At 40.0% G+C, this 24460-nt stretch overlaps 2 protein-coding genes across 2 annotated transcripts in view; one reads left to right on the forward strand and one right to left on the reverse strand.

Annotated features, from left to right (window-relative positions):
- Positions 1–6195: 6195 nt before the first annotated feature.
- Positions 6196–17925, reverse strand: LOC103144896 (myosin phosphatase Rho-interacting protein-like). The gene is made up of 3 exons (XM_007562069.2): positions 16615–17925; positions 6561–6638; positions 6196–6377 (listed from the first exon to the last, which is right to left on the reverse strand). Exons 1-3 carry the CDS (start codon positions 16735–16737, stop codon positions 6231–6233), a joined length of 348 nt encoding a protein of 115 aa, XP_007562131.1. The 5' UTR covers positions 16738–17925; the 3' UTR covers positions 6196–6230.
- Positions 17926–18546: 621 nt separating this feature from the next.
- Positions 18547–24460, forward strand: part of dhrs7cb (dehydrogenase/reductase (SDR family) member 7Cb) — an 8155-nt gene continuing 2241 nt past the window's right edge. Inside the window, exons 1-5 of the mRNA XM_007561374.2 lie at positions 18547–18693; positions 20886–21042; positions 22362–22474; positions 23554–23764; positions 23864–23956. Of these exons, the coding sequence (XP_007561436.1) occupies positions 20889–21042; positions 22362–22474; positions 23554–23764; positions 23864–23956 (571 nt within the window). The 5' untranslated portion in view covers positions 18547–18693; positions 20886–20888. The remainder of the gene's footprint in view (positions 18694–20885; positions 21043–22361; positions 22475–23553; positions 23765–23863; positions 23957–24460) is intronic.

Genomic DNA, 24460 nt, shown 5'->3' on the forward strand with positions numbered 1-24460 from the left:
TAATTTAGATAATTATTAAAGCTGAGGCAGAATGTGAGCTTTGGGGAGGCTGAGTAAGAAAGACTCTGGTTGAATTTAATTGAAGGAAGCCTTTTAGGATCCAGATGTTCCTCTGTTGCTATGGTGCAATTTGAAGTCTGGGATTTCGCACACAACCAGGTTCTAAACATCTGGTCTGTGATCAGACTTTTCATGTAGGACATAGATTTTAATCAATCAATCAAATTTTTGATTTGAATATTTATTTTTGGAAAATCTGGATTTTGTTTTCCACCAACGAGTGATGTCATGTTCAGGGCGGCCATCTTGTTTGACAAGAGTGTTTTTCAGCTTCTATTTACTTGGTCTTTGAATTCAAGTCGACGAAATATAAACAGTCAACCAATGATTTCATTTTCACGCAAATAAAGTCGTTACAAGACTGCAGCAGACGTAATACAAGCATAAATGTTGCCAGAAAAAAGATGTAGTAGTAGGCAAAGGAAGAAGCAATTTTATAAATGAAAAGTTAATTTCTTATTAAAACAATTTTTTCACATAATTCTGAGATGTTCAAGTAAAATTGTGTTTTTAATTCTGCTGATTTTGTTTAATTCTTCCAATTAAACTATATGTCCTGTAGACTGGCCTTCATAGAAGGGACGACTGAAATAGAAAACACTTTTTGGAAATGTTTTCTGTCATTTGCAATTTCTTTTTCAGAAAAAAAAAGAAAGAAAAAAGAAATCAATCAAAATCAATTAAAATAGGAAATCAGATCTGGTATGAAACAATTAGCCATACCACCCAGCTCTAGTGGTTTTCCTGCCCCATTTTACTCTGATACTCCTAAATAAATACATTTGTGTGTAATATAGTTTCAACAGCGTTTACTCCAAAACCCCCAAAATTAACAAAAACAATAATGGGGGCCATTCACGGCTGACGTGAGAGAATCCGTTGACATGACAACCATTACTCCTCAAACTTGGATTTATCAAAGGGTGGCAAGAAGAAAGCAAGAGTGAGCCTTTTGACCGACATAAAAACGCTGCGGGTGGTGGAAAACTAACGCACCATCCCCACAGTGAAGCATGCTTGTGTTGGCATCATGCTGTGTGGATACTTTTCTTCAACAAGCACAGGGAAGCAGATCAGAGATGATGGGAAGATGGATGGAGCTAAACGCAAGAGTAATTCTAGATGAGACCCTGTCAGAGGTTCACATTGAACATATAACCAGAGATAAACACTGGAATGGTTGGTTTAGACCAAGTTGGCCTTGATATTATTTTGTTTGGCCACAAGTCAAAAATGGTGAAAATTTGGCCAACAAAATATAAAAAAACTGACGACCGATAAAATGTGGTAAATATCTGTTGTTCTTATATTACGGCAACGGTCCAAATGAGACGTTTTGGATACTTAATCTTATTTTTCAAAAATTATTATTGTTGAGCAGGTAAAACTAAATCACAACGTATTTTTCACTTTTTAATTTAATGAATTTTGTGGGTCACCAGTGTTTAAATTTGCCACTTTTGGCCAAAAAGTTTGGACATCAAACTTTTTGGTGTCCTAATCCAGTTTGGATTAGGGGTAGACGATATGGCTTAAAAACCTATCACCATGTAAGCGTTCATATCGGTTGACATCAATAATTATTGATTAGTTTTTTGTTTTAAATATCTGAAATACTGACAAACTGGAGCCATGACCTTCCCTATTTTATCCAGTTTTCATTTCATGCCGTTGTTTATTTTTAAGCAGTTATGAGGCACAATGGCAAAACATGAAACTGCTGCTGTCACTCAGTAGGTTGTTGCCAGGTAAACACAAGTTATTCAACAGGTTATTGCTAGGTAACCAAAGCCCGAGTGATTTAGTTGATGCAACTCACATTTCCTTAGCTGGCCGTGAGAGGTTGAACAGATAAAGTCTTTCCACTGCCTACACCACCCAGAATTCTGTTCAGTTCTGAATCAAAGTTCAGTGAAATTATTGAACAATCAGTTGTTCTATCTATTGATATTGATCGCGTGTCTATCGTGATGTATTTTGTTACTGACTTATTTTCTACATACTAATTTACTCTAATGGCCTAGTCAAAGCCTATAGACCTAAACTCAACTGAGAATCTATAGTGAGTCTTAAACTGACGTCCACCAAGTCAAATTTGAGCTACATTTGCAAATAAAATGTTTGCAGCTACAAAGTAGATGAACACACACAAAAAAATAAATCCATCTGTTTTCTTCCTTTTCACAATTACGCAATGCTTTGTGTTGGTCCATCACATAAAATCCCAATAAAAACACGCAGAAGTACAGAGCGACTCAAACGCATGTCCTCTCCCATAGAGTGGGATTACCAGCTAACCATTAGCAGTCTTGCTCTCATGTTAGCGCTAACTCGCTACAAGCCCAACCCAGATGAACCAGCTGGAAGGCAGCAGGATGCAATTTGAAGTCTGGGATTTCTGCTGCTGGCCGCGTCGTTGTTCCGTGTCACTGCATGCCTGCAGTAAATCCATACGTGCCAGGTTCAACTTGTAGCAGCGTGTCTATTAAGGAACGCTTAATGAGCTGAACTTATTAAAAAAAAAGAAAAAGAAGAAGAAAGGGGTATTTTGGAGAGACGGCATGCTGTGAAGCTCATAAATCAAGAGTTTGGGAGCACTACAAAGCATGATAAACTATCTCAACCTTGCCCTGATGTCATGAAGCCTGAGGAGATTATTTGGAGGTGTGTGTGCATGTGTGTGTCGGGGGGGAATATTAGAAAGCATCCAGTTCCAGAAAGAAGGAGGATTCAGCACTGAACACTAAAGGAGCGTTTCTCTTGTGGTTCAAACCAGATCCACTCCATTTCGATCACCTGACCCCTCCGGGACGCTGAGTGTGTGCGCGGCGTAAACAGGAAGCAGAGGCTTGGTCGCGTTATCATGAGATAAACACTAGATAGGGTGTCAAATGCCATAGAGCTGAACAACAAGATATAATCAGTCTGCGAACATAGTTGAGGCATTTGCTGTCCAAAAGCTGGAATGGGCCCTATGAGGCCCACCGAGAGACACTTACAGCTACAGCCTTGAAATAAAAACACAACTCATGTCAGATCTTTCTGATGCAAAATGATTTATTTGAAGATAAAAAAAAAAAGAAGATGGAAATAGGTATGAATGCGCTAACTGACCCAAAGCAATCAGTGATAGTAGACCAAACAACAAGTATCAGAAGCAGCGTCTCAGACACAGATGGGAGAACTTCCTTCCACCAACAAATATACTAGAATCAGCAACACTGGAATAATCACATGTATTCATTTTATATAATTTTTTTTTTTTTTTTTTAAACAGCGCTTCTAAAATCCAAATGCATTCTCAACATTTTTGGTATTTTGGTGCATCATTCACACCAGCCCTGTTTAGCCCGCTTTAATCAAACGCTAGTTTGTTTGCCCAGAAAGTCCGATTCATTTGAGGAGGTGTGAATGATCAATCAGACTCTGGTCCACCTACAAACCTAAGCAGAGATTCAGTCGGAGTGAACTCTGGTGCGGTTTAAATGCACATGTGAAATCCAAGCACGAAATGGGCTACTGCACAGGGCATTCTGGGCAAGTACAACCAAAACAATTGTGCACATTTAGCGCTAGCAAAAGAAATGTCTCTTGATCTTTTACCAACGATAAGACATTTCCTACGATAGCTAAAATCTGACGCTACTCCATTTTTGTTTACATTTTGAGAAGAAGGAAGTTCCGTTCATGTCTTCTTCTGAGGTTTAATGTTTCCTTCAGTAGTTCATGGTTCAGCGCCACAACAGGTGAGGGGGTAAGCATGTTTTTAAGAGGTTTTGGTTCATTTGACAGTGCAGCGTGAAAACGAGCCACACCAGCTAGAAATGGAACAAATGTTTCACCTTTGGTCCCCAATTTAACAGAGTCTACTGGATCATCAAGTATACAAAAAAACTCCCTAAATTAATTTTTTAGGAGAACCTCAAGATCCCCGGATTCTATATTTTGTAATCACCTAAAACACGTAGGACAGTAGGTCCTACAGAGAATTGAAAACCTCTCATCAAGATAATGACACAGGAAATAAAGTCTGGAAATCCAAACTTTTCTTTTTCATACTTATCTAGACTTAGAAAACACGTCAATCTAATCCAATACTTTTCCAGATTGCATAGGAGCCCTGGTAAGAGCTCAGCCTGCATTTGGTTTCTACAAAAACTCCATTGGCGAGGAAGCAGAGCATCACAAGAAGTATGTTGCAGAAACATGAAATGAGAAACAATGCTTTGGGAATTTATGTAATGATTTGTAAATGTGTTTTATTTTTGCATCAGCTGGATGCTAAAAATGGTTGCCGGTAAGCACATTCCCAGACTTTGAGGAATAAACGAGAACACATTCAGTTGTTGACAAACTCTTTCAGCTTTTAGATGACTACTACATAACTACTGTCTTTATAAAACACTAAAAGTATTTCCGGAAGAGACCTTCAATCACTTTAATAACTATGGAGGAGCTGTGCCAGTCTGAACATACTCCCACTTCAGTCTGCGCAGTGAAATGTGACGGCTCTTACTGATGAAAGAGAAATCACAGAGACGAGCGCAGAAAATGCTTAACTTGGTTGCCAGGTTTGCATGCGTTTCAGCTGAGAGGCTGAGTGCCTGCTGATGAACTCACCGAATGCACAAATGGACACAGCAGTTCTTCATGTGGCCAAAAGAACAACAGTGTTTAACTCACCTAAGATTAGTGGACAATGCAATAGATCAGAAGTAGTGGTGGGCACTCTTCTGCTAATTCGCCAACAGCAGAGTAAATTTTTTTGTTTAGTGCTTTAGCTAACTTTAAAAACATTTAGCTAAATCCTAAAGCGCTAACTTAGGCTGCATTCACACTACACCCATAAGTGACCCAATTCCGTTTTTTTTTTTTTTTTTTTTGACGTAATGCGACCTGTATCTGATCTTTTCATGACAGTCTGAACAACACCGGTCGGATTCTTTGCGAATGCGACCCAGGTCACTTGGGTATCCAATATGTATCCGATTCAAATGTGACCAAACGTTCAGGTCGCATTCATCCGACCTGAATGTCACCAATACTCAACAAACCTCACTATTCTGCGTCCTGATGATATGCATCATAACAAAAACATAATAGTTTTTGCTTTGCAAAAACTCTGTATATTTATGGAAAAATAATATTTTTAGGAATCTTTTTCATAAATGTACATTTCAAATGTCTTTCTTGAGAGCAAAGAATAACCAAAGTCAACTTCCTTGCTTGTGTGCACAAATTTGGCCAATAAAGCTGATTCTGAGGAGAAGCCAAGAAGTTACTTCTGTCCAACAAAAACACTGAGGACAAACTGAATGTCTTTGGGAAAACAAGGATGAACTGCAGGAGAGTGGTGCAAAGTTATTTTCTTTGATGAATCCTCCTCCTCTCCATTTCTTTTCTCTGGACAGGAAATTGTGAGAGCTAGCACTAGCTCTGATTAAACTGCCAACACCCCCCCAAAAAAGGCTGATTTTGCCACACTTTTGGCTGCAACTGGATTTCTATGATTTGTGCTGAAATGCTTGAAAATGTGTATTTCCAAGCTGAACCTCAATAATCTGGATTATGCTGATTTTATGAAAGAACCATTACCTAAAAGAAGTGCTCTGTAAAAAAAAAAAAAAGGCACCCAACAGAAACTGAATACGCTTCATTCCATTTCCTAATACGAGGAGTCGCATTAGATGTTCTCACCATGACTTAATGTCTGAAATCTCGAGGAAAAAAAACGGCCGGTTANGTCTGTCAGTACGGTATGCAGAAACTGACATACAGGTTAAAACTATAAGAATCACAAATGGACAGAAAATAGACAATTTATAAAGAAAAATAGATGTAAATATTTTTACCAGGCAAGTAGTTGAATGTGTTGTATTCTTCTGTGTTCAAACAATGTAAAATCAAAGAATAACTTATAAAACAAAAAAAAATGTCTCTCAGTATGATAGTGTTTGTAAAACCGATTCAAGTGATATAAGAAAAGTTTAATCCCAAGCAATAGACATCTGCAACAGTAACGAGATGCATCTTCAATGTATTAAATAATTATTTGCAATCGATTAGTCAAAGACAGAAAACATTCAACGATCTTTAGGATTCAGCGTTTCTACCTTTTCTGATGTCTTGAAATGTGAGTAAAAAATCCTTTACCTTCCACTTTGATATCATCACCGTAGAGAATCAACAACCCAAAGCTTGAGCCAGCTTGATGCTTCAACAAACCCAAAGTGGGAGGAGTTTTCACTCACCGACTCGTCCAAGGCGAAGCGCAGGCAGCCATGTTCGTACAGCACGAAGAATCTCCGCTGCCATTTCTGAAAGCACAAAACACATTTCTTCAGAGCAGCCCAAAGAACAGACCTATTGTTCTTCGTCCGTGGAGCAAAAGAAAACAATATCCGAAAGCATTTGCTTTCATTTCTTAATTTCAGATTGTGAGGAACTCCACCACAGAGCTGAAGAAACGTCTGCAGAGGAGTGCGTGTAGGCGTACTCACCCGGGATCTCTGCATCGGATTGTCAAAGTCCGTTCCCTCAGGAGCCAAGCACAGCCATCCAGCATAAATAGGCTTGGCCTGTTTAAAAAAAAAAAAAAGGGAAAGAAGGGTAATTTAGATAATTATTAAAGCTGAGGCAGAATGTGAGCTTTGGGGAGGCTGAGTAAGAAAGACTCTGGTTGAATTTAATTGAAGGAAGCCTTTTAGGATCCAGATGTTCCTCTGTTGCTATGGTGCAAGCATTCGCACACAACCAGGTTCTAAACATCTGGTCTGTGATCAGACTTTTCATGTAGGACATAGATTTTAATCAATCAATCAAATTTTTGATTTGAATATTTATTTTTGGAAAATCTGGATTTTGTTTTCCACCAACGAGTGATGTCATGTTCAGGGCGGCCATCTTGTTTGACAAGAGTGTTTTTCAGCTTCTATTTACTTGGTCTTTGAATTCAAGTCGACGAAATATAAACAGTCAACCAATGATTTCATTTTCACGCAAATAAAGTCGTTACAAGAATGCAGCAGACGTAATACAAGCATAAATGTTGCCAGAAAAAAGATGTAGTAGTAGGCAAAGGAAGAAGCAATTTTATAAAAGAAAAGTTAATTTCTTATTAAAACAATTTTTTCACATAATTCTGAGATGTTCAAGTAAAATTGTGTTTTTAATTCTGCCGATTTTGTTTAATTCTTCCAATTAAACTATATGTCCTGTAGACTGGCCTTCATAGAAGGGACGACTGAAATAGAAAACACTTTTTGGAAATGTTTTCTGTCATTTGCAATTTCTTTTTCAGAAAAAAAAAGAAAGAAAAAAGAAATCAATCAAAATCAATTAAAATAGGAAATCAGATCTGGTATGAAACAATTAGCCATACCACCCAGCTCTAGTGGTTTTCCTGCCCCATTTTACATTAAATGAATACATTTGTGTGTAATATAGTTTCAACAGCGTTTACTCCAAAACCCCCAAAATTAACAAAAACAATAATGGGGGCCATTCACGGCTGACGTGAGAGAATCCGTTGACATGACAACCATTACTCCTCAAACTTGGATTTATCAAAGGGTGGCAAGAAGAAAGCAAGAGTGAACCTTTTGACCAACATAAAAACACTGCGGGTGGTGGAAAACTAACGCACCATCCCCACAGTGAAGCATGCTTGTGTTGGCATCATGCTGTGTGGATACTTTTCTTCAACAAGCACAGGGAAGCAGATCAGAGATGATGGGAAGATGGATGGAGCTAAACGCAAGAGTAATTCTAGATGAGACCCTGTCAGAGGTTCACATTGAACATATAACCAGAGATAAACACTGGAATGGTTGGTTTAGACCAAGTTGGCCTTGATATTATTTTGTTTGGCCACAAGTCAAAAATGGTGAAAATTTGGCCAACAAAATATAAAAAAACTGACGACCGATAAAATGTGGTAAATATCTGTTGTTCTTATATTACGGCAACGGTCCAAATGAGACGTTTTGGATACTTAATCTTATTTTTCAAAAATTATTATTGTTGAGCAGGTAAAACTAAATCACAACGTATTTTTCACTTTTTAATTTAATGAATTTTGTGGGTCACCAGTGTTTAAATTTGCCACTTTTGGCCAAAAAGTTTGGACATCAAACTTTTTGGTGTCCTAATCCAGTTTGGATTAGGGGTAGACGATATGGCTTAAAAACCTATCACCATGTAAGCGTTCATATCGGTTGACATCAATAATTATTGATTAGTTTTTTGTTTTAAATATCTGAAATACTGACAAACTGGAGCCATGACCTTCCCTATTTTATCCAGTTTTCATTTCATGCCGTTGTTTATTTTTAAGCAGTTATGAGGCACAATGGCAAAACATGAAACTGCTGCTGTCACTCAGTAGGTTGTTGCCAGGTAAACACAAGTTATTCAACAGGTTATTGCTAGGTAACCAAAGCCCGAGTGATTTAGTTGATGCAACTCACATTTCCTTAGCTGGCCGTGAGAGGTTGAACAGATAAAGTCTTTCCACTGCCTACACCACCCAGAATTCTGTTCAGTTCTGAATCAAAGTTCAGTGAAATTATTGAACAATCAGTTGTTCTATCTATTGATATTGATCGCGTGTCTATCGTGATGTATTTTGTTACTGACTTATTTTCTACATACTAATTTACTCTAATGGCCTAGTCAAAGCCTATAGACCTAAACTCAACTGAGAATCTATAGTGAGTCTTAAACTGACGTCCACCAAGTCAAATTTGAGCTACATTTGCAAATAAAATGTTTGCAGCTACAAAGTAGATGAACACACACAAAAAAATAAATCCATCTGTTTTCTTCCTTTTCACAATTACGCAATGCTTTGTGTTGGTCCATCACATAAAATCCCAATAAAAACACGCAGAAGTACAGAGCGACTCAAACGCATGTCCTCTCCCATAGAGTGGGATTACCAGCTAACCATTAGCAGTCTTGCTCTCATGTTAGCGCTAACTCGCTACAAGCCCAACCCAGATGAACCAGCTGGAAGGCAGCAGGATGCAATTTGAAGTCTGGGATTTCTGCTGCTGGCCGCGTCGTTGTTCCGTGTCACTGCATGCCTGCAGTAAATCCATACGTGCCAGGTTCAACTTGTAGCAGCGTGTCTATTAAGGAACGCTTAATGAGCTGAACTTATTAAAAAAAAAGAAAAAGAAGAAGAAAGGGGTATTTTGGAGAGACGGCATGCTGTGAAGCTCATAAATCAAGAGTTTGGGAGCACTACAAAGCATGATAAACTATCTCAACCTTGCCCTGATGTCATGAAGCCTGAGGAGATTATTTGGAGGTGTGTGTGCATGTGTGTGTCGGGGGGGAATATTAGAAAGCATCCAGTTCCAGAAAGAAGGAGGATTCAGCACTGAACACTAAAGGAGCGTTTCTCTTGTGGTTCAAACCAGATCCACTCCATTTCGATCACCTGACCCCTCCGGGACGCTGAGTGTGTGCGCGGCGTAAACAGGAAGCAGAGGCTTGGTCGCGTTATCATGAGATAAACACTAGATAGGGTGTCAAATGCCATAGAGCTGAACAACAAGATATAATCAGTCTGCGAACATAGTTGAGGCATTTGCTGTCCAAAAGCTGGAATGGGCCCTATGAGGCCCACCGAGAGACACTTACAGCTACAGCCTTGAAATAAAAACACAACTCATGTCAGATCTTTCTGATGCAAAATGATTTATTTGAAGATAAAAAAAAAAAGAAGATGGAAATAGGTATGAATGCGCTAACTGACCCAAAGCAATCAGTGATAGTAGACCAAACAACAAGTATCAGAAGCAGCGTCTCAGACACAGATGGGAGAACTTCCTTCCACCAACAAATATACTAGAATCAGCAACACTGGAATAATCACATGTATTCATTTTATATAATTTTTTTTTTTTTTTTTTAAACAGCGCTTCTAAAATCCAAATGCATTCTCAACATTTTTGGTATTTTGGTGCATCATTCACACCAGCCCTGTTTAGCCCGCTTTAATCAAACGCTAGTTTGTTTGCCCAGAAAGTCCGATTCATTTGAGGAGGTGTGAATGATCAATCAGACTCTGGTCCACCTACAAACCTAAGCAGAGATTCAGTCGGAGTGAACTCTGGTGCGGTTTAAATGCACATGTGAAATCCAAGCACGAAATGGGCTACTGCACAGGGCATTCTGGGCAAGTACAACCAAAACAATTGTGCACATTTAGCGCTAGCAAAAGAAATGTCTCTTGATCTTTTACCAACGATAAGACATTTCCTACGATAGCTAAAATCTGACGCTACTCCATTTTTGTTTACATTTTGAGAAGAAGGAAGTTCCGTTCATGTCTTCTTCTGAGGTTTAATGTTTCCTTCAGTAGTTCATGGTTCAGCGCCACAACAGGTGAGGGGGTAAGCATGTTTTTAAGAGGTTTTGGTTCATTTGACAGTGCAGCGTGAAAACGAGCCACACCAGCTAGAAATGGAACAAATGTTTCACCTTTGGTCCCCAATTTAACAGAGTCTACTGGATCATCAAGTATACAAAAAAACTCCCTAAATTAATTTTTTAGGAGAACCTCAAGATCCCCGGATTCTATATTTTGTAATCACCTAAAACACGTAGGACAGTAGGTCCTACAGAGAATTGAAAACCTCTCATCAAGATAATGACACAGGAAATAAAGTCTGGAAATCCAAACTTTTCTTTTTCATACTTATCTAGACTTAGAAAACACGTCAATCTAATCCAATACTTTTCCAGATTGCATAGGAGCCCTGGTAAGAGCTCAGCCTGCATTTGGTTTCTACAAAAACTCCATTGGCGAGGAAGCAGAGCATCACAAGAAGTATGTTGCAGAAACATGAAATGAGAAACAATGCTTTGGGAATTTATGTAATGATTTGTAAATGTGTTTTATTTTTGCATCAGCTGGATGCTAAAAATGGTTGCCGGTAAGCACATTCCCAGACTTTGAGGAATAAACGAGAACACATTCAGTTGTTGACAAACTCTTTCAGCTTTTAGATGACTGCTACATAACTACTGTCTTTATAAAACACTTAAAGTATTTCCGGTAGAGACCTTCAATCACTTTAATAACTATGGAGGAGCTGTGCCAGTCTGAACATACTCCCACTTCAGTCTGCGCAGTGAAATGTGACGGCTCTTACTGATGAAAGAGAAATCACAGAGACGAGCGCAGCAAATGCTTAACTTGGTTGCCAGGTTTGCATGCGTTTCAGCTGAGAGGCTGAGTGCCTGCTGATTAACTCACCGAATGCACAAATGGACACAGCAGTTCTTCATGTGGCCAAAAGAACAACAGTGTTTAACTCACCTAAGATTAGTGGACAATGCAATAGATCAGAAGTAGTGGTGGGCACTCTTCTGCTAATTCGCCAACAGCAGAGTAAATTTTTTTGTTTAGTGCTTTAGCTAACTTTAAAAACATTTAGCTAAATCCTAAAGCGCTAACTTAGGCTGCATTCACACTACACCCATAAGTGACCCAATTCCGTTTTTTTTTTTTTTTTTTTTGACGTAATGCGACCTGTATCTGATCTTTTCATGACAGTCTGAACAACACCGGTCGGATTCTTTGCGAATGCGACCCAGGTCACTTGGGTATCCAATATGTATCCGATTCAAATGTGACCAAACGTTCAGGTCGCATTCATCCGACCTGAATGTCACCAATACTCAACAAACCTCACTATTCTGCGTCCTGATGATATGCATCATAACAAAAACATAATAGTTTTTGCTTTGCAAAAACTCTGTATATTTATGGAAAAATAATATTTTTAGGAATCTTTTTCATAAATGTACATTTCAAATGTCTTTCTTGAGAGCAAAGAATAACCAAAGTCAACTTCCTTGCTTGTGTGCACAAATTTGGCCAATAAAGCTGATTCTGAGGAGAAGCCAAGAAGTTACTTCTGTCCAACAAAAACAGTGAGGACAAACTGAATGTCTTTGGGAAAACAAGGATGAACTGCAGGAGAGTGGTGCAAAGTTATTTTCTTTGATGAATCCTCCTCCTCTCCATTTCTTTTCTCTGGACAGGAAATTGTGAGAGCTAGCACTAGCTCTGATTAAACTGCCAACACCCCCCCAAAAAAGGCTGATTTTGCCACACTTTTGGCTGCAACTGGATTTCTATGATTTGTGCTGAAATGCTTGAAAATGTGTATTTCCAAGCTGAACCTCAATAATCTGGATTATGCTGATTTTATGAAAGAACCATTACCTAAAAGAAGTGCTCTGTAAAAAAAAAAAAAAGGCACCCAACAGAAACTGAATACGCTTCATTCCATTTCCTAATACGAGGAGTCGCATTAGATGTTCTCACCATGACTTAATGTCTGAAATCTCGAGGAAGAAAAACGGCCGGTTAATGAGCCACAAATTAAAGAGTGGCTGCCAAATTTTATCTCTACTTCTGAGCAGAAGGAGAACAGACAAACAGACGCATATGTGTTTGTTAACCTGTCATTCACGAGAGGACCCAAATTTGGGTCCTCTCGTGTCTGTGAATGACAACCTGTGAATGACAGGTTAATCGATATAGCTGTGGAGAAACTTTTGCCTTGGAGCTGCAGAATCGTCTTCATGAGAAATAATGACTCGCCTCTTTCACTTCCTCTGGGTTTGTATTGTGATTGTTGCTGCCTAAAATGACTGATTTCGCAGCACCGTTTTCAAAAAGTTTCACATTTTCTTTAGATTATTTTTGCTGCAATATGTTCTTACAAAAAAGTTGATATTGCTGCACATAACCTTCCCATTACTTCTCTGTTTCCCATTAAGTTGAAGACCCAGCATCATCAGGACGATGATGCTGGCCTTTGGTCTCCTCCATGACTGTTTGCTCTTTCTATTGTGACAATAAAGATTTATTTTAAATATGTGGAAAGCAACCATGAGCACAACTTCTGTACAAGAACTTAAGAGGATTTGGTTTATTCCTGGCATTAGTTAACCAGCAAGGGATGTAAAATGATCAACCTCCTGTTTCACAAATTGAAACAGGAAGTTAAATTCATAGGGGGCAGAGGGGACTGGTCAAAATTCAGCCAAGTTGCTGTGATTGGTCAAAAGAGAAGGAAATACAGAAAACATGAAGGTGAATGGTCGGCTTTACGGAAACGTTGTGATGATTTGCAAATGTTTGCGTTGATAGCTGCGATCACAGCTTCATGGAGGGATTGCTGTTTCATCATAAGTAAGCAATCTAAAGCTGGTGAGCTCTGAGTGGATTTGATAGAAGAAAGTTGATTCACACAAAGGGAATCCAAGCTTACCCATGATCCAAGAACCTCCATAATGATCACACTGATCCTTAAAAAACTAAAAGCTCCCTCACTTGCAAACTTCACCTGTTCCTGAATACAAATTGTTTTTAGGCTTTTACGAAAAGTCTACATATTCCAGACAATTTGTCTTGGCTTTAGCAAGTGAAGCTGGTTTTATTTTTCCAGAATGCAGAGGATTCCTGCATTATTTAATTGGATCAGTGAGAACAACTCAACTGCCTACTAAGCATAAAAAACCCCTTTAAACCATCTGTCTCATAGAGCGTTGGATCCAGTTTGGCTTGGAGGCGTGAACTCTGCTCGACCCTCGAAGGTGCGCCATGGTATCTGGCACTAAGATGCCAGTGCTTACATTACCCCATTTGCCCTCCTTCTAACCCACACAGAACATCCTGCCCACTGGTAGATGCCAAGATAAAAAAATAAATAAAAATGTTGCAGGTTTCCAGTAAGGAGTCATAATAATGCCTGATTAGTATAAGCCGTTTTAAAGCTTCTAAAAACACATAAGAACGAACAAACTGTGTAAGATTATTGGCATAAATGAAACAGAAAGCCTTATTTCCACTCAACCGTTTATATGATTATGGGGAAGTGAGCTGGAACGGTGGGACTAAGCAGCCGATGGAAAACGATCCTGCTTTTCCCTTCGACCACACACTTCCCGTCTCTCCCGCTCCCACTCCTCCATCCCCGTCGTATCTCTGTTTCTCCCACGTTTGCGTTAACCTCGGCCTTCCGGCGTCCTCCATCACTGTCCTTCCTCCGGTCTTCTCTGCTAGACGGACGGTGGGATTTGCCCCCCACACCGCCCCCTCGTCCCCCAACGGGCCCGATCTCCCAACACAGTGGGAACAAACGATTTGTGTGACAGAGAGAAAAACCGTGGCAACAGACGGAGAGGGGTGTGGAGGGGGGTAAAACTCCTTGTGGAGCACACTGTCTGTAATAAAGGACATTCTCTCAGGCAGCAGGAGCCGCCCCTCCCCCCTCCTCCTCCTCTTCCTCAACCCACCTTTTATTCTCCTGCTGAACAGAGAAGGGCTGTTTCTGCCGGTCACTGTCCTCTTTTGCGCAACTTTCCTCTCCGTTTCAAAGCAAACTGCAGCTCTGATTAACTCACATTTAATTTAGGACTGAAATTCACTTAGCTAAATCACCCATTCATGATGCCCTAACTGCATTAGGGAGATCTAGAGGAGCTTTCTTTCACCGGGGGTTGTCGGGTTCATCTCTTCTGAACACTGGGAGTGTGCCTTTTTTTTTTGTTTTGTTTTTCTTTACAAATCCCCTACGCCTCACCTTCGATCTGTTAACCGAGGCTCTGGAGCCGCATCCTGCTTACACGGTGTTACGTAACAGGGTCTGGTGCCGCTAACTGGTTTGAAGTTTGTCCAGATGGAAGGCTCACAGAAACTTCCTTGTGCGGCGGCGGCTCCCCGCAGACTGCTGGGATTGGTGGCAATCTGGGAGCGTTTTCAGAAAAATCCTGGCAACGTCGACGGAGGGAGGAACAAACTCCTTCGCAGGAGACGCCGTTGCACAGGGTCAAAGGGGGATTAGAGGAAGTGATGTAACCGTGAGCCCCTCCATCCAGACTGCGTTTGAGGGGTTAAGAGATGCGCAAATTGCAATAGCAGGATGCTGACGTTGCCGTTTGATTTTTTTTTATTTTTTATTTTTAACGACGTGTTCAAGGGCCCATCTGGCATCGATTACAGGATATATCAGAGTAAACTAATGATCCGAGAGAGGAACGCTCCAAACACACATCACAGATGAACAGAGTTTTACCTCCCAACAAACCAAACAGCTTCAGATCGCACAATCCGTCAAGGAACGCTGGCTGGTTGCAGTGAACAAGGGGGAAAAAAGTTATATATTTTTTTAAACTTTTGCCTAAATAAACACTTACCCCAAACTCTATCCTCATTACCACACAGCAAACACTCTGAAGCATGCTGATTGCATCACACACACAAAGTCGATTGCCTGTAATGACATCCTGTTGATGAACTCAACCTTCACATCCAACCGATCAACACTTCTTCTGTTTACCTTTTCTTAAAGCTACAAGGGTGTAGCTGTCCAGTCCATTTTATTTCTTAAAACATCTGGACTTAAATCTGCTCACACAACATGGAAAATTGGAGCTTGAGTAAAAACGGTATTCTAGGGACTTTAAGGAGTAATCTAGTTCAGAAATCTAACATTTCCATAGGGAAACGTATAGAGATTCAAAGGGAAAACGACTATGCACAGATACACTCACGTTCAAGGAGAATTTAGAGAGAACAACTAACCTAACCGTGATGTTTTCAGGCTGTGGGAGGAAGCTGGAGTATGCAGAGATCTAAAATGTTAGATATCAAATCTGGTTTGCATTTTTTTTTTTTTTTTTACAAAACTTGTGATTTGTGAAACATTTGGTTTGCTCTGATAAAAAAAGGAGGAGTAACATTCCCAAGAGATGTACAGATAAAAGTGTAAATTGGTTGATGGTTGGATTTGTCTGTTATCATTGGTTGAAAACTAAAAAATCCTAGCCTTTTTTCCAGCCAGTCAATGCACCACCGGACACCCAAGCACCGTCACTTTTTTTTTGCAGACATAACACTCTTCAGTGTAGTAGTGATAACAATGTGAAGAAGACTTAGTTATCCGCTAATATTATATATATAATTGTAATAAAAACCTTTTTTCCATTTTGTAGCAAAAAAAGGAACGACTGCTCGCTCGCTCACAAAGCGTGACTTCATCTTCACTCAACATAATGACGGATTACTCATGTCAGAAATTAGTCAGACAAATATTTTAAGTGGGGTTCTTTTATCTTTTTATATAAAAATCAGGAAATCTAAAGCTTAGTTAAAACAAATACGGATGCACTTCAAAAATGTCCCTTTGTGTTTTTTTCCATTAATCATAGTTTCATGTGAACTCTGTAATTATTGTAAAAAAAGAAAACACCCCAGTTCAGGTTTGTCTGGTCAAAGACCTGGGATTCCAAGCATAACTGCCCCGATGTTGAAGTGGCTAAAATACCGAAAAGCAGTAAAATCGCATTTTTTTGTGTGTTTTCGCGAATACGGTTTTCTCACATCACAAGCTGTGTTTTTATTAAAATATTCCGTACTGACTGTAGAGCAACTCAATCGAGTTTTTTGGGATTGTATACCTTGAACTAGTGTCCATTAAAAAAATAAACAAACTAAAATGCTGAATTGGGTTTTAACTGGCTTACCTGGGTCAGGTCCTGGTCGGTCAGCAGATGCAGCTCCCTCGGTTTGAAGCAGTTTTGACATTTACTTTTATTGAAGAAGTTCGCTTGAAATTTCCTACAAGTATTTTCCTTCGCGGCAGACATTATATTTTAACACTTATTGAAAAAAACAAAATACGAACTGGGGTTAGCTTAATTTCCCAAAGACCTTGAAGTTGTAATCCCGCTGTTCTCCTGTGTGTCCCACCCCCCCTTATCCCGAGTTGGAATAAGCTCCAGCGCTCCGACGCATTTTCAAGTAACAAACGCAGTTTCGGGACTTCAGCATCCGCAACAAACGTTTCCTTTTCGCCGCTTAAACTGTATCCAGTTGCTGCTTTCCGGATAAATAATTAGCTGCCATCAAGCCAGCATTCCCAGCACCCAGCTCAGTGATGAATGCTTTCCAGTCCCTGGCCTGCAACCACAAAGAGAAGAGGGGAGAAGGAGGCTAATATCCTGTTAGCTTCCCAGTGGATCTCAAGCTTAATAGCGGGATGGCGAAAACCACAATAGCGGCATTCGCGCAATTGCTGCCCGTGAACAGCAGACGGGTAGAGTCCATTCACCAAAGCGGCGTTCCGTGAGCTCCAAACCCAAAGAAAGGCTTACAGTCAGGCAGAAAACTCCAGACCCATCCGCAGCAGTCGCTCCATACGAAGTTCATCCAGTGCTCCTTAGCCCCCGGTTAGCGGTTGAGGCTAGCAAGCTGATACAACGCTGCTGAAATCCTCTTCGGGTTCGCTTCTTCAACTTTACTTTTTTTCCTATTTTTTATAACGCCGAGGGTTTGAAGGTCCAAATGTTAAAATGTTTTCCTCTCGGGTAAAAACACTGCACGCGGACAAACCACTTCTTAGCCAGTCATAACGGAGAAAAACGAGTATTTAAAGGTTCGGTTCCATAACTAGCCTCCTTGTAGCAGCAGCGGGTTTATTTTCTTCTTTCCCAGTGGAGCGAGGAGGAGAGGAGAGGTGAACACACACAAGCTCCGGGAATTCCAAGGGATCTCGCGATAACTGCACACTGCTGCCACCTACAGCCGGAGCAATGTCACTGAAATATTCCGATGTGTTAAATCAAATTAATCACATTATCTCCGTAAATGTGTATTTTATTTGGATTTAATGTGATAAAGTTGATCACATTTATGGATTTCAGGAAAATGTAAACTGGTTCATATGTGAACAAAGTGGGCAGCCATAAGCTATGAAATAACTATGTTAAAATTTGTTTCTTTGCTTATATATTTTAAGACAAACTTGATGCAGTCTTCAGCAAACTTTCTTTGCTTTTACAATGTTTGATTTGTTCATACTTTTATATTAAATTTTGCCAATGAGAAGAAAAAAGTTAATATGTGGTTTTAGCTGTGTATGGTTACTGAAGTGGTATTTAAAAACCAAGTTGCTGTTTAAGTATTATTTGGATTTGCTTGTTTTAAACAATGTTTCATCAAGATTTGACGTGTGTATGTTCACTGTTATCAGTTAACTCCTTAGTCATAATAACTAGTTATAATGGAGTGAGCCTATTAATCACATTTTAAGAATTTGTTGTAATCATTAACCAGAAACCAAAATGACTCAGCAGGAAAAAAATAAATAAATGTAATTTATTTATGGAAATATTTCAAATGATTAAATATAAATATGTACATTTAGACGCAAGGAAAATCAAGGATTTTATTAATTTATTTTTAATTATTTTTATTTTGAATCCCAGAGTCTTTAGGTTTTTTTAACCAACTTCTTAATACCCCAAGCAAGGAGTGGAGCTGACACCCAAACTTGTGCCTCCTCTCTTCAAGCTGGCACCAAGAGGGCATACTTCAGATACTTTACACTGCATGCGTGTGTATTATTGCCTGACTCAAGGGGAGGCTATTATAAGCAAGGGGGTGTGTGGGGGGTCCACTGTAGAGCACTTAATCAGACACAGAGAGGAGCGGTACCGTATGAATGGGCGAGGGGGAAGAGAAGGGCCTCATTTACGCGACTCAATCCATAAAAGAACAACAGCCAGCCAGTCCTGCTGAAGGATTAGCTCCCTGTCCATGCTGTAAGTGAACCAATAATAACACAGATTACAGGTCTTTGTGTCTGTCGGTTGGTTGCTATAGTTGTGCATGCACAAGCCGACTAACCTTAATCATGTGTCAGTCCAAACAGGGAGCTAAGCAGGGAACTGGATCTGTGGAGCGATCAGGAGATTTCAGTGTGGATTAACCTTTATCTTAACCTGTTTCCACTTGTTAGATTGGACGGGAAAGGTTGGACATTTAAACATGAATCTCTCCGGCTGTGGCCTTTAGGGTGTCCTATGACAGTGTTCCAAAGATGACAGTCTGTGGAGCCTCCAAGTCCAGAATATATTTAGCCGTTCACCTCATTTCACATGGAAACTATATTACCGAGAAGTCCAAATGCAAACCCTCATGGAAGTTGAACATGTTTGTTGCAAGTTTAGTCAAGAACACAAAGAGAAAATGCAAATGCATTCACCCAGTGCATTATAACCTAGTTCAAAATCACCCAGTTAGAAAACAAATAGCTATGTTAAATTTGGGATTTTATAAACAAAGCTTTTTAAATACCAGCAGAAGAGTCATGTATGTTGTCATGACGATGCCGTCTTCTGCTTCCTGAAGTGACCAAAAGCTGCTTTGAAATGCAAATGTGTCAGTTCCCTAAACTGGGAGATGACCTAAATATCCTACCCTTTATAGCCCTGAGCCGACACACATGAGCCGTTTTATAGCCTCAGTTTCCCTGTTTGCTAATCTGAGAATATCAGAAGTAAGGTTAGGTTGTAAGCAAATGTATTCTTGGTCGAACATACAAAGTGAACATTTTATACACTTTGTCCCACCGCTTTACATTAATGTCCTTATTATATGTGATAGACAAACACAAAATAGTGCAAAACAATTCATGGTTTTGAAAATCATGTACATTGTGAAAAGTGTGGCATACATTTCTATTAAAGACTATTTACTTTGTTATCGCTACATAAAACTAAGTGCAACAAATTGCATTCAGAGGTCACCAAATTAGTAATCACAGCCTGTTAATACTTTTGCAAGTTCCTGTAGGTAAGACATAAGGACAGCACTGGTGACTGTTTTCTCTCAAATTAATTTCTAAATTAAATAACAATACAAAAAGAACCAAGTTAAACAAACTAGTTTCATATCTTGTTAACTCAGCCTGTTGACCTAGTGTCAAGCTAACAGGCACTTTTGAACTACTACCACCATTATAAATCAGCAAAATGAGACGTTGCTGATCGCCTTTATCATGTTGACCAGTTTTCAAAACCATAAATTTGTATTGGACTCTCCCAGAGAAAATTTACAACAAACAGAAACAAGAGATTACAGGTATATTATTGTGGAGTGTTTGAACAAGTGAAAATAAAGTTGAAGTGCACAGTTGCATCCTGAATTTCCCCAAGAGACAATAAAGAACATTTCCATCAATCTACAGTTCTTAGGGACAATTAACTAAGTGAGTTTAAGCAGAGACTAAACATTGTCAACAATGAAAGCATTGGGGATTGCTTGAAGAATGTGATCAAGTGTACCCAGGACCTATGACCCAGGAATGATCAGCCAGGTGATTAATGCTGGGGAGGTTCAAATTCTAAGACCAGTCTGAGTTTCAAGTGACTACTCAAAGGAAGGTTACCAAGCAGACACTATAAGGACAGGTAGTCACTCAGCAGGGATGCAAAGGGAGAAAAAGGTAGACTTCCAAGAAGACATAAAGAGACAGTAATCTAAGTTTTATGATTGTACAGAAGAAGGGGGAAGAATCTCCTTAGACACTGCGACCAGAGTCAAACAATCTGGCAAGGAACTATCTCACACACTGGTCTTTCTAAAACAGGGATTTTGATGGACACATGAAATACAGGTGAGTCAGTGGAGTCCAGCGTATCTCCAGACAGTGTCAGTGCCTGGATTGCACAATTCCTCAAATGCTTTTCAAAGGTCCACTGATTTGATGCAATCCAATGTCGACTCACACTAATTTACAGCAGCAAACAAAGAGCCTCCATTACTGTATCAATGTGCTTTCTCTGACTCACAAGGGTTCATGAAGTTCAAGATAAAGAGCAAACTTTGATGATTGGGTTGTCCTAGTAGCAGTTGAATTCAGACTTGCTTTTTGTGTCAGTAGCTGACTATGTGTTTGACTTGACCAACAAACTGGAGTCTCCTTCACTGACTCCTGTTTTCTTCTCTGCAGAACATGGGCCTCCCCTCGGTGATGGTGTTGCCCCTGCTAATAGTCGTGGCAGCAGGGGTGTACTACATCTACAACGAGGTCTTACAGTTCATGTCCAAGACCTTAGTGCGCAACAAAGTCGTGGTGATCACTGATGCCGTCTCAGGAGCGGGAGCTGGTACTGTTCAAAATACTTGACCTCACTTAAGTCCTACGAAAATGTATTTCTGCCAGTTGCAACGCACTGTCACAGATTCAATGAATTGATATCAGAGACATGACACCGTATGTTTAGTCATGGAATTATGAATGGAGCAATCGTGTTGCCAGGCTCGGCACACAACAAAATCACTTGTAAAGGATTGTATTGTAGTCACGTCAATTACCGTTTCCAGGACTTGTGTTTGAGAGCAGTTGCTTTACAAGTTTGGGTGAAGCCGTCTGGTTGCCCAGACTGTGTGGTGAACTCTCTACAACACTATTTGGCCTGCTAGGTCATGCAGTTGCCTTAAAACATCCGTTGTTTTCAACATTGAGCTAATGTCACATTTCCATGAAATGTCTATTTCATCTATCAGGAATCTTTCGTCTCTGCTGATCTCCAGTTGCTGTTCTTATTGACTTCAGATGCTCTGGCAACTACCCGATAACACTTTCTTTCCACTCATAAGACCTCCACTCACTCCTTTCCTGTTCTCGTTTCAGATGTGCCAGCTCCTTGTAAATCGAATCACATGCACAACCAGAGCTGGTCCGCATGTGTACCAAATTATGTCTTTTTGGAAGTCAGACTTGGTGCTTAAGGGTTTTTCCTTGATAGAGGAAGGTGAAAAAAACTGAATAATTTCTCTTTTTTTCCAGTTTTATGCTAAGGGCTCCATGGTGCAGCACTTGGTAGCACTGTTGCCTTGCAAAAAGAAGGCTCCGAGTTTGAATCCTGACCTGGAGTTTTTACTGCTTGAAATTTCCATCTTTTCCCCAAGCATTCGTGGGTTTTCCCAGGGCACTCCAGCTTCCCCAAACCCCCAACAGTCCAAAATCATAACTATTAGGTAAATTGGTCTGTCTAAATTAAATCATATCGACAATGGATACTCTTATGCTAAGCTTTTATTAGCATTCAATTGATTCAAACTTAAAAATGGTTCCTTATATTAGCACAAAAGTAAATATAAAATTTTTTCTTTGTATTTTGTCATATGGGTAAATGTTCAAACAATTTAGTTTGTAACTACCTGGATGCTGCGCTATGCTAATTTCCAGGCTAATTCTTTTCTTGTCTTGTTTTCTTTCAGTAGGAATAATAAATATCTACATTTTGAAAAAGAATGTTTGTTTCAATTTCACAGAAAACACAGATATTTGTTTTCATGACTGGTTTTTAGACGCTCCATTAGATGTAATCCTTGTTGAAACAAGTTTAGCTAAGGCAGTCAGCAATTGTTCTTTTTTGCAGATATATTTGTCTAAATAGCATGTTCTTGTTGTGTTCTTCAGAATGTGCCCATCTCTTCCATAAGGCCGGTGCCAGACTCATCCTGTGTGGAACTACCTGGGATAAGCTGGAATCCCTGTATGACTCTCTGACTACTGCCTCTGATCCAAGAGAGGTGAGGAAATGAAAGGAGGACCAACGGTACATGCCAGAAAGTGTGTCACTTCAGGTTCTTAAGATGAATCATGCTCCTTTTTAACTGTACTGAGCCATTTGATTGGTACAGTCCATATGGGAAGCTACCCAGGGCAGCATGAGCGCCAAATCTGTGTGCTGCCCTGTGACGGACTAGCAACCCGTCCAGGGTGTACTCCGCTTCTCGCCCAATGACTTCTGGAGATAGGCACCAGTCTGCCCACCACTCCACGCCCACACTTACAGGAAGAAATGGGTATGCAATGGGTGAATGGGTGAATGGTCAAATGCGACTTAATTGAATTAGCAACCACAAACCTCAAAAGATTTTATTGAGACTTAATGTGGTAAACCAACACAAAGCAAAAAGAAAATGAGACATTGTTTTTCCAGTCTTACCACAAATTTTCAAATTAAATCTAGATCTGAATCTTATGTGGGCACTTCTAATCCATAAATATGCTTTGACTTAAACCTTCAAAGTAGCGTTGGCTGGATGTTTTGGGCCGTTGGGTCTACCTTTTGCGACCTCCAGCAGACCCCAGTGTACTGCTGGCTTTCTGTAAGGTGTGTGACAGCTCCGCAAACGGCCCATGGATATCAGAGTCCGTTCTTGTTTTGATCAGAAACTCCTTCTGTCGCCGCCTCTCAGATAAACACTTCCTCTGCTCAACACAATGGAAGGATATCCTGTCTGACAGCATGCTGTCCTCATCTGTCTCTTCGCTTACACACACCACTGCACATGGAGCGTATGGCCAGAGAAAGTTTAGATAGCTGTGCGGGCGACACAGAGCCAATCAGTATCGGTTTATCATAAAGGATGTTTTCTTTTCTGATAGCTCGGTTATCCTTTCCTGTCCTTCTGTGCATGCGATCCAAGTTTCATTCTGTATTCATGCAGAATTGGAATAAATCATTTATTCTAGGAACGTGTGTTATCTATTACAAAATATTTTTGTGGGGTATTTGTTTTTTTAATAAATACCCTGCATTTTCATCTTTTAGACTCGCAATCAATTATCCATACCTTACAAAGTGCCACTTGTTTCCATTTAGACATTCGCCCCAAAGCTGGTGATCCTGGATTTCAGTGACATGGACAGCATGGAGGATGTGGTGGCTGAGGTCATGGAGTGCTATGGCTACGTGGATGTGCTGATCTGCAACAGCAGCATGAAGCTGAAAGCCCCCGTCCACAGCGTCTCTCTGGAGCTGGACAGAAACATCATGGACATCAACTACTTTGGTCCGAGCAGCCTCGCCAAAGGTGAGCGGCATGCCGTTACAAATCCAGCTTCAGGTTGGGTGTAATCAGTTTTAACTGTGGCTTGTAGACTGGCTTTATCTCAACTGTAAATCGTGGCAGGTGTTCTTCCGGCGATGATGTCAAGAAGATCAGGACACATTATACTGGTCAACAGCATCCAGGGCCGACTGGCGATCCCATTCAGAGGCTCGTGTAAGTTGCCAGCTAAAGGTTTCGGCTCCAGACTGAAATAAGTCAGAGTTTACATCTGAGGGAAAACATTGTAGCTACCTGTGACACAAATGGTGGGAGACATTTCACTCAGATTAGATGAGACCAAACTTGAACTTTTTTGGAATACTTGGAAAATACTATTTGTAGGCATAAAAGGAACCCTGTGCATTACCCTACAGACAATGGAACATGGCGATTGCAGCATCATCCTGAGCTGGGATGTTACTGTGGGAAAGTCTGTGGCAAGATCTGAATAATTCCCAATCTGTTTGACAGTAGCTGTGTGCCAACATGCGAAGTCAACAAAGCAAATAAACAAAATCAATATCTGGATTTGCAAAGCTTGTAGAGACGGTTTTAAACATTGATTTACAAGGTATTAAAGTATCTATCTATCTATCTATCTATCTATCTATCTATCTATCTATCTATCTATCTATCTATCTATCTATCTATCTATCTATCTATCTATCTATCTATCTA

This window comes from Poecilia formosa, unplaced genomic scaffold (genome assembly GCF_000485575.1).
Source record: "Poecilia formosa unplaced genomic scaffold, Poecilia_formosa-5.1.2 Scaffold4, whole genome shotgun sequence".
Classification (NCBI taxonomy): Eukaryota; Metazoa; Chordata; class Actinopteri; order Cyprinodontiformes; family Poeciliidae; genus Poecilia; species Poecilia formosa.

Bases quoted from the DNA above. Each gene is read 5' to 3' on its own strand.
- LOC103144896 (XM_007562069.2), bottom strand. From the start codon at position 16,737: ATGTCTGCCGCGAAGGAAAATACTTGTAGGAAATTTCAAGCGAACTTC. The intron at 6,639-16,614 runs GTAAGCCAGTTA...TTTTTTAAACAG, and splicing joins CCGACCAGGACCTGACCCAG to GCCAAGCCTATTTATGCTGG. The intron at 6,378-6,560 runs GTGAGTACGCCT...TTGTGCTTTCAG, and splicing joins ATCCGATGCAGAGATCCCGG to AAATGGCAGCGGAGATTCTT.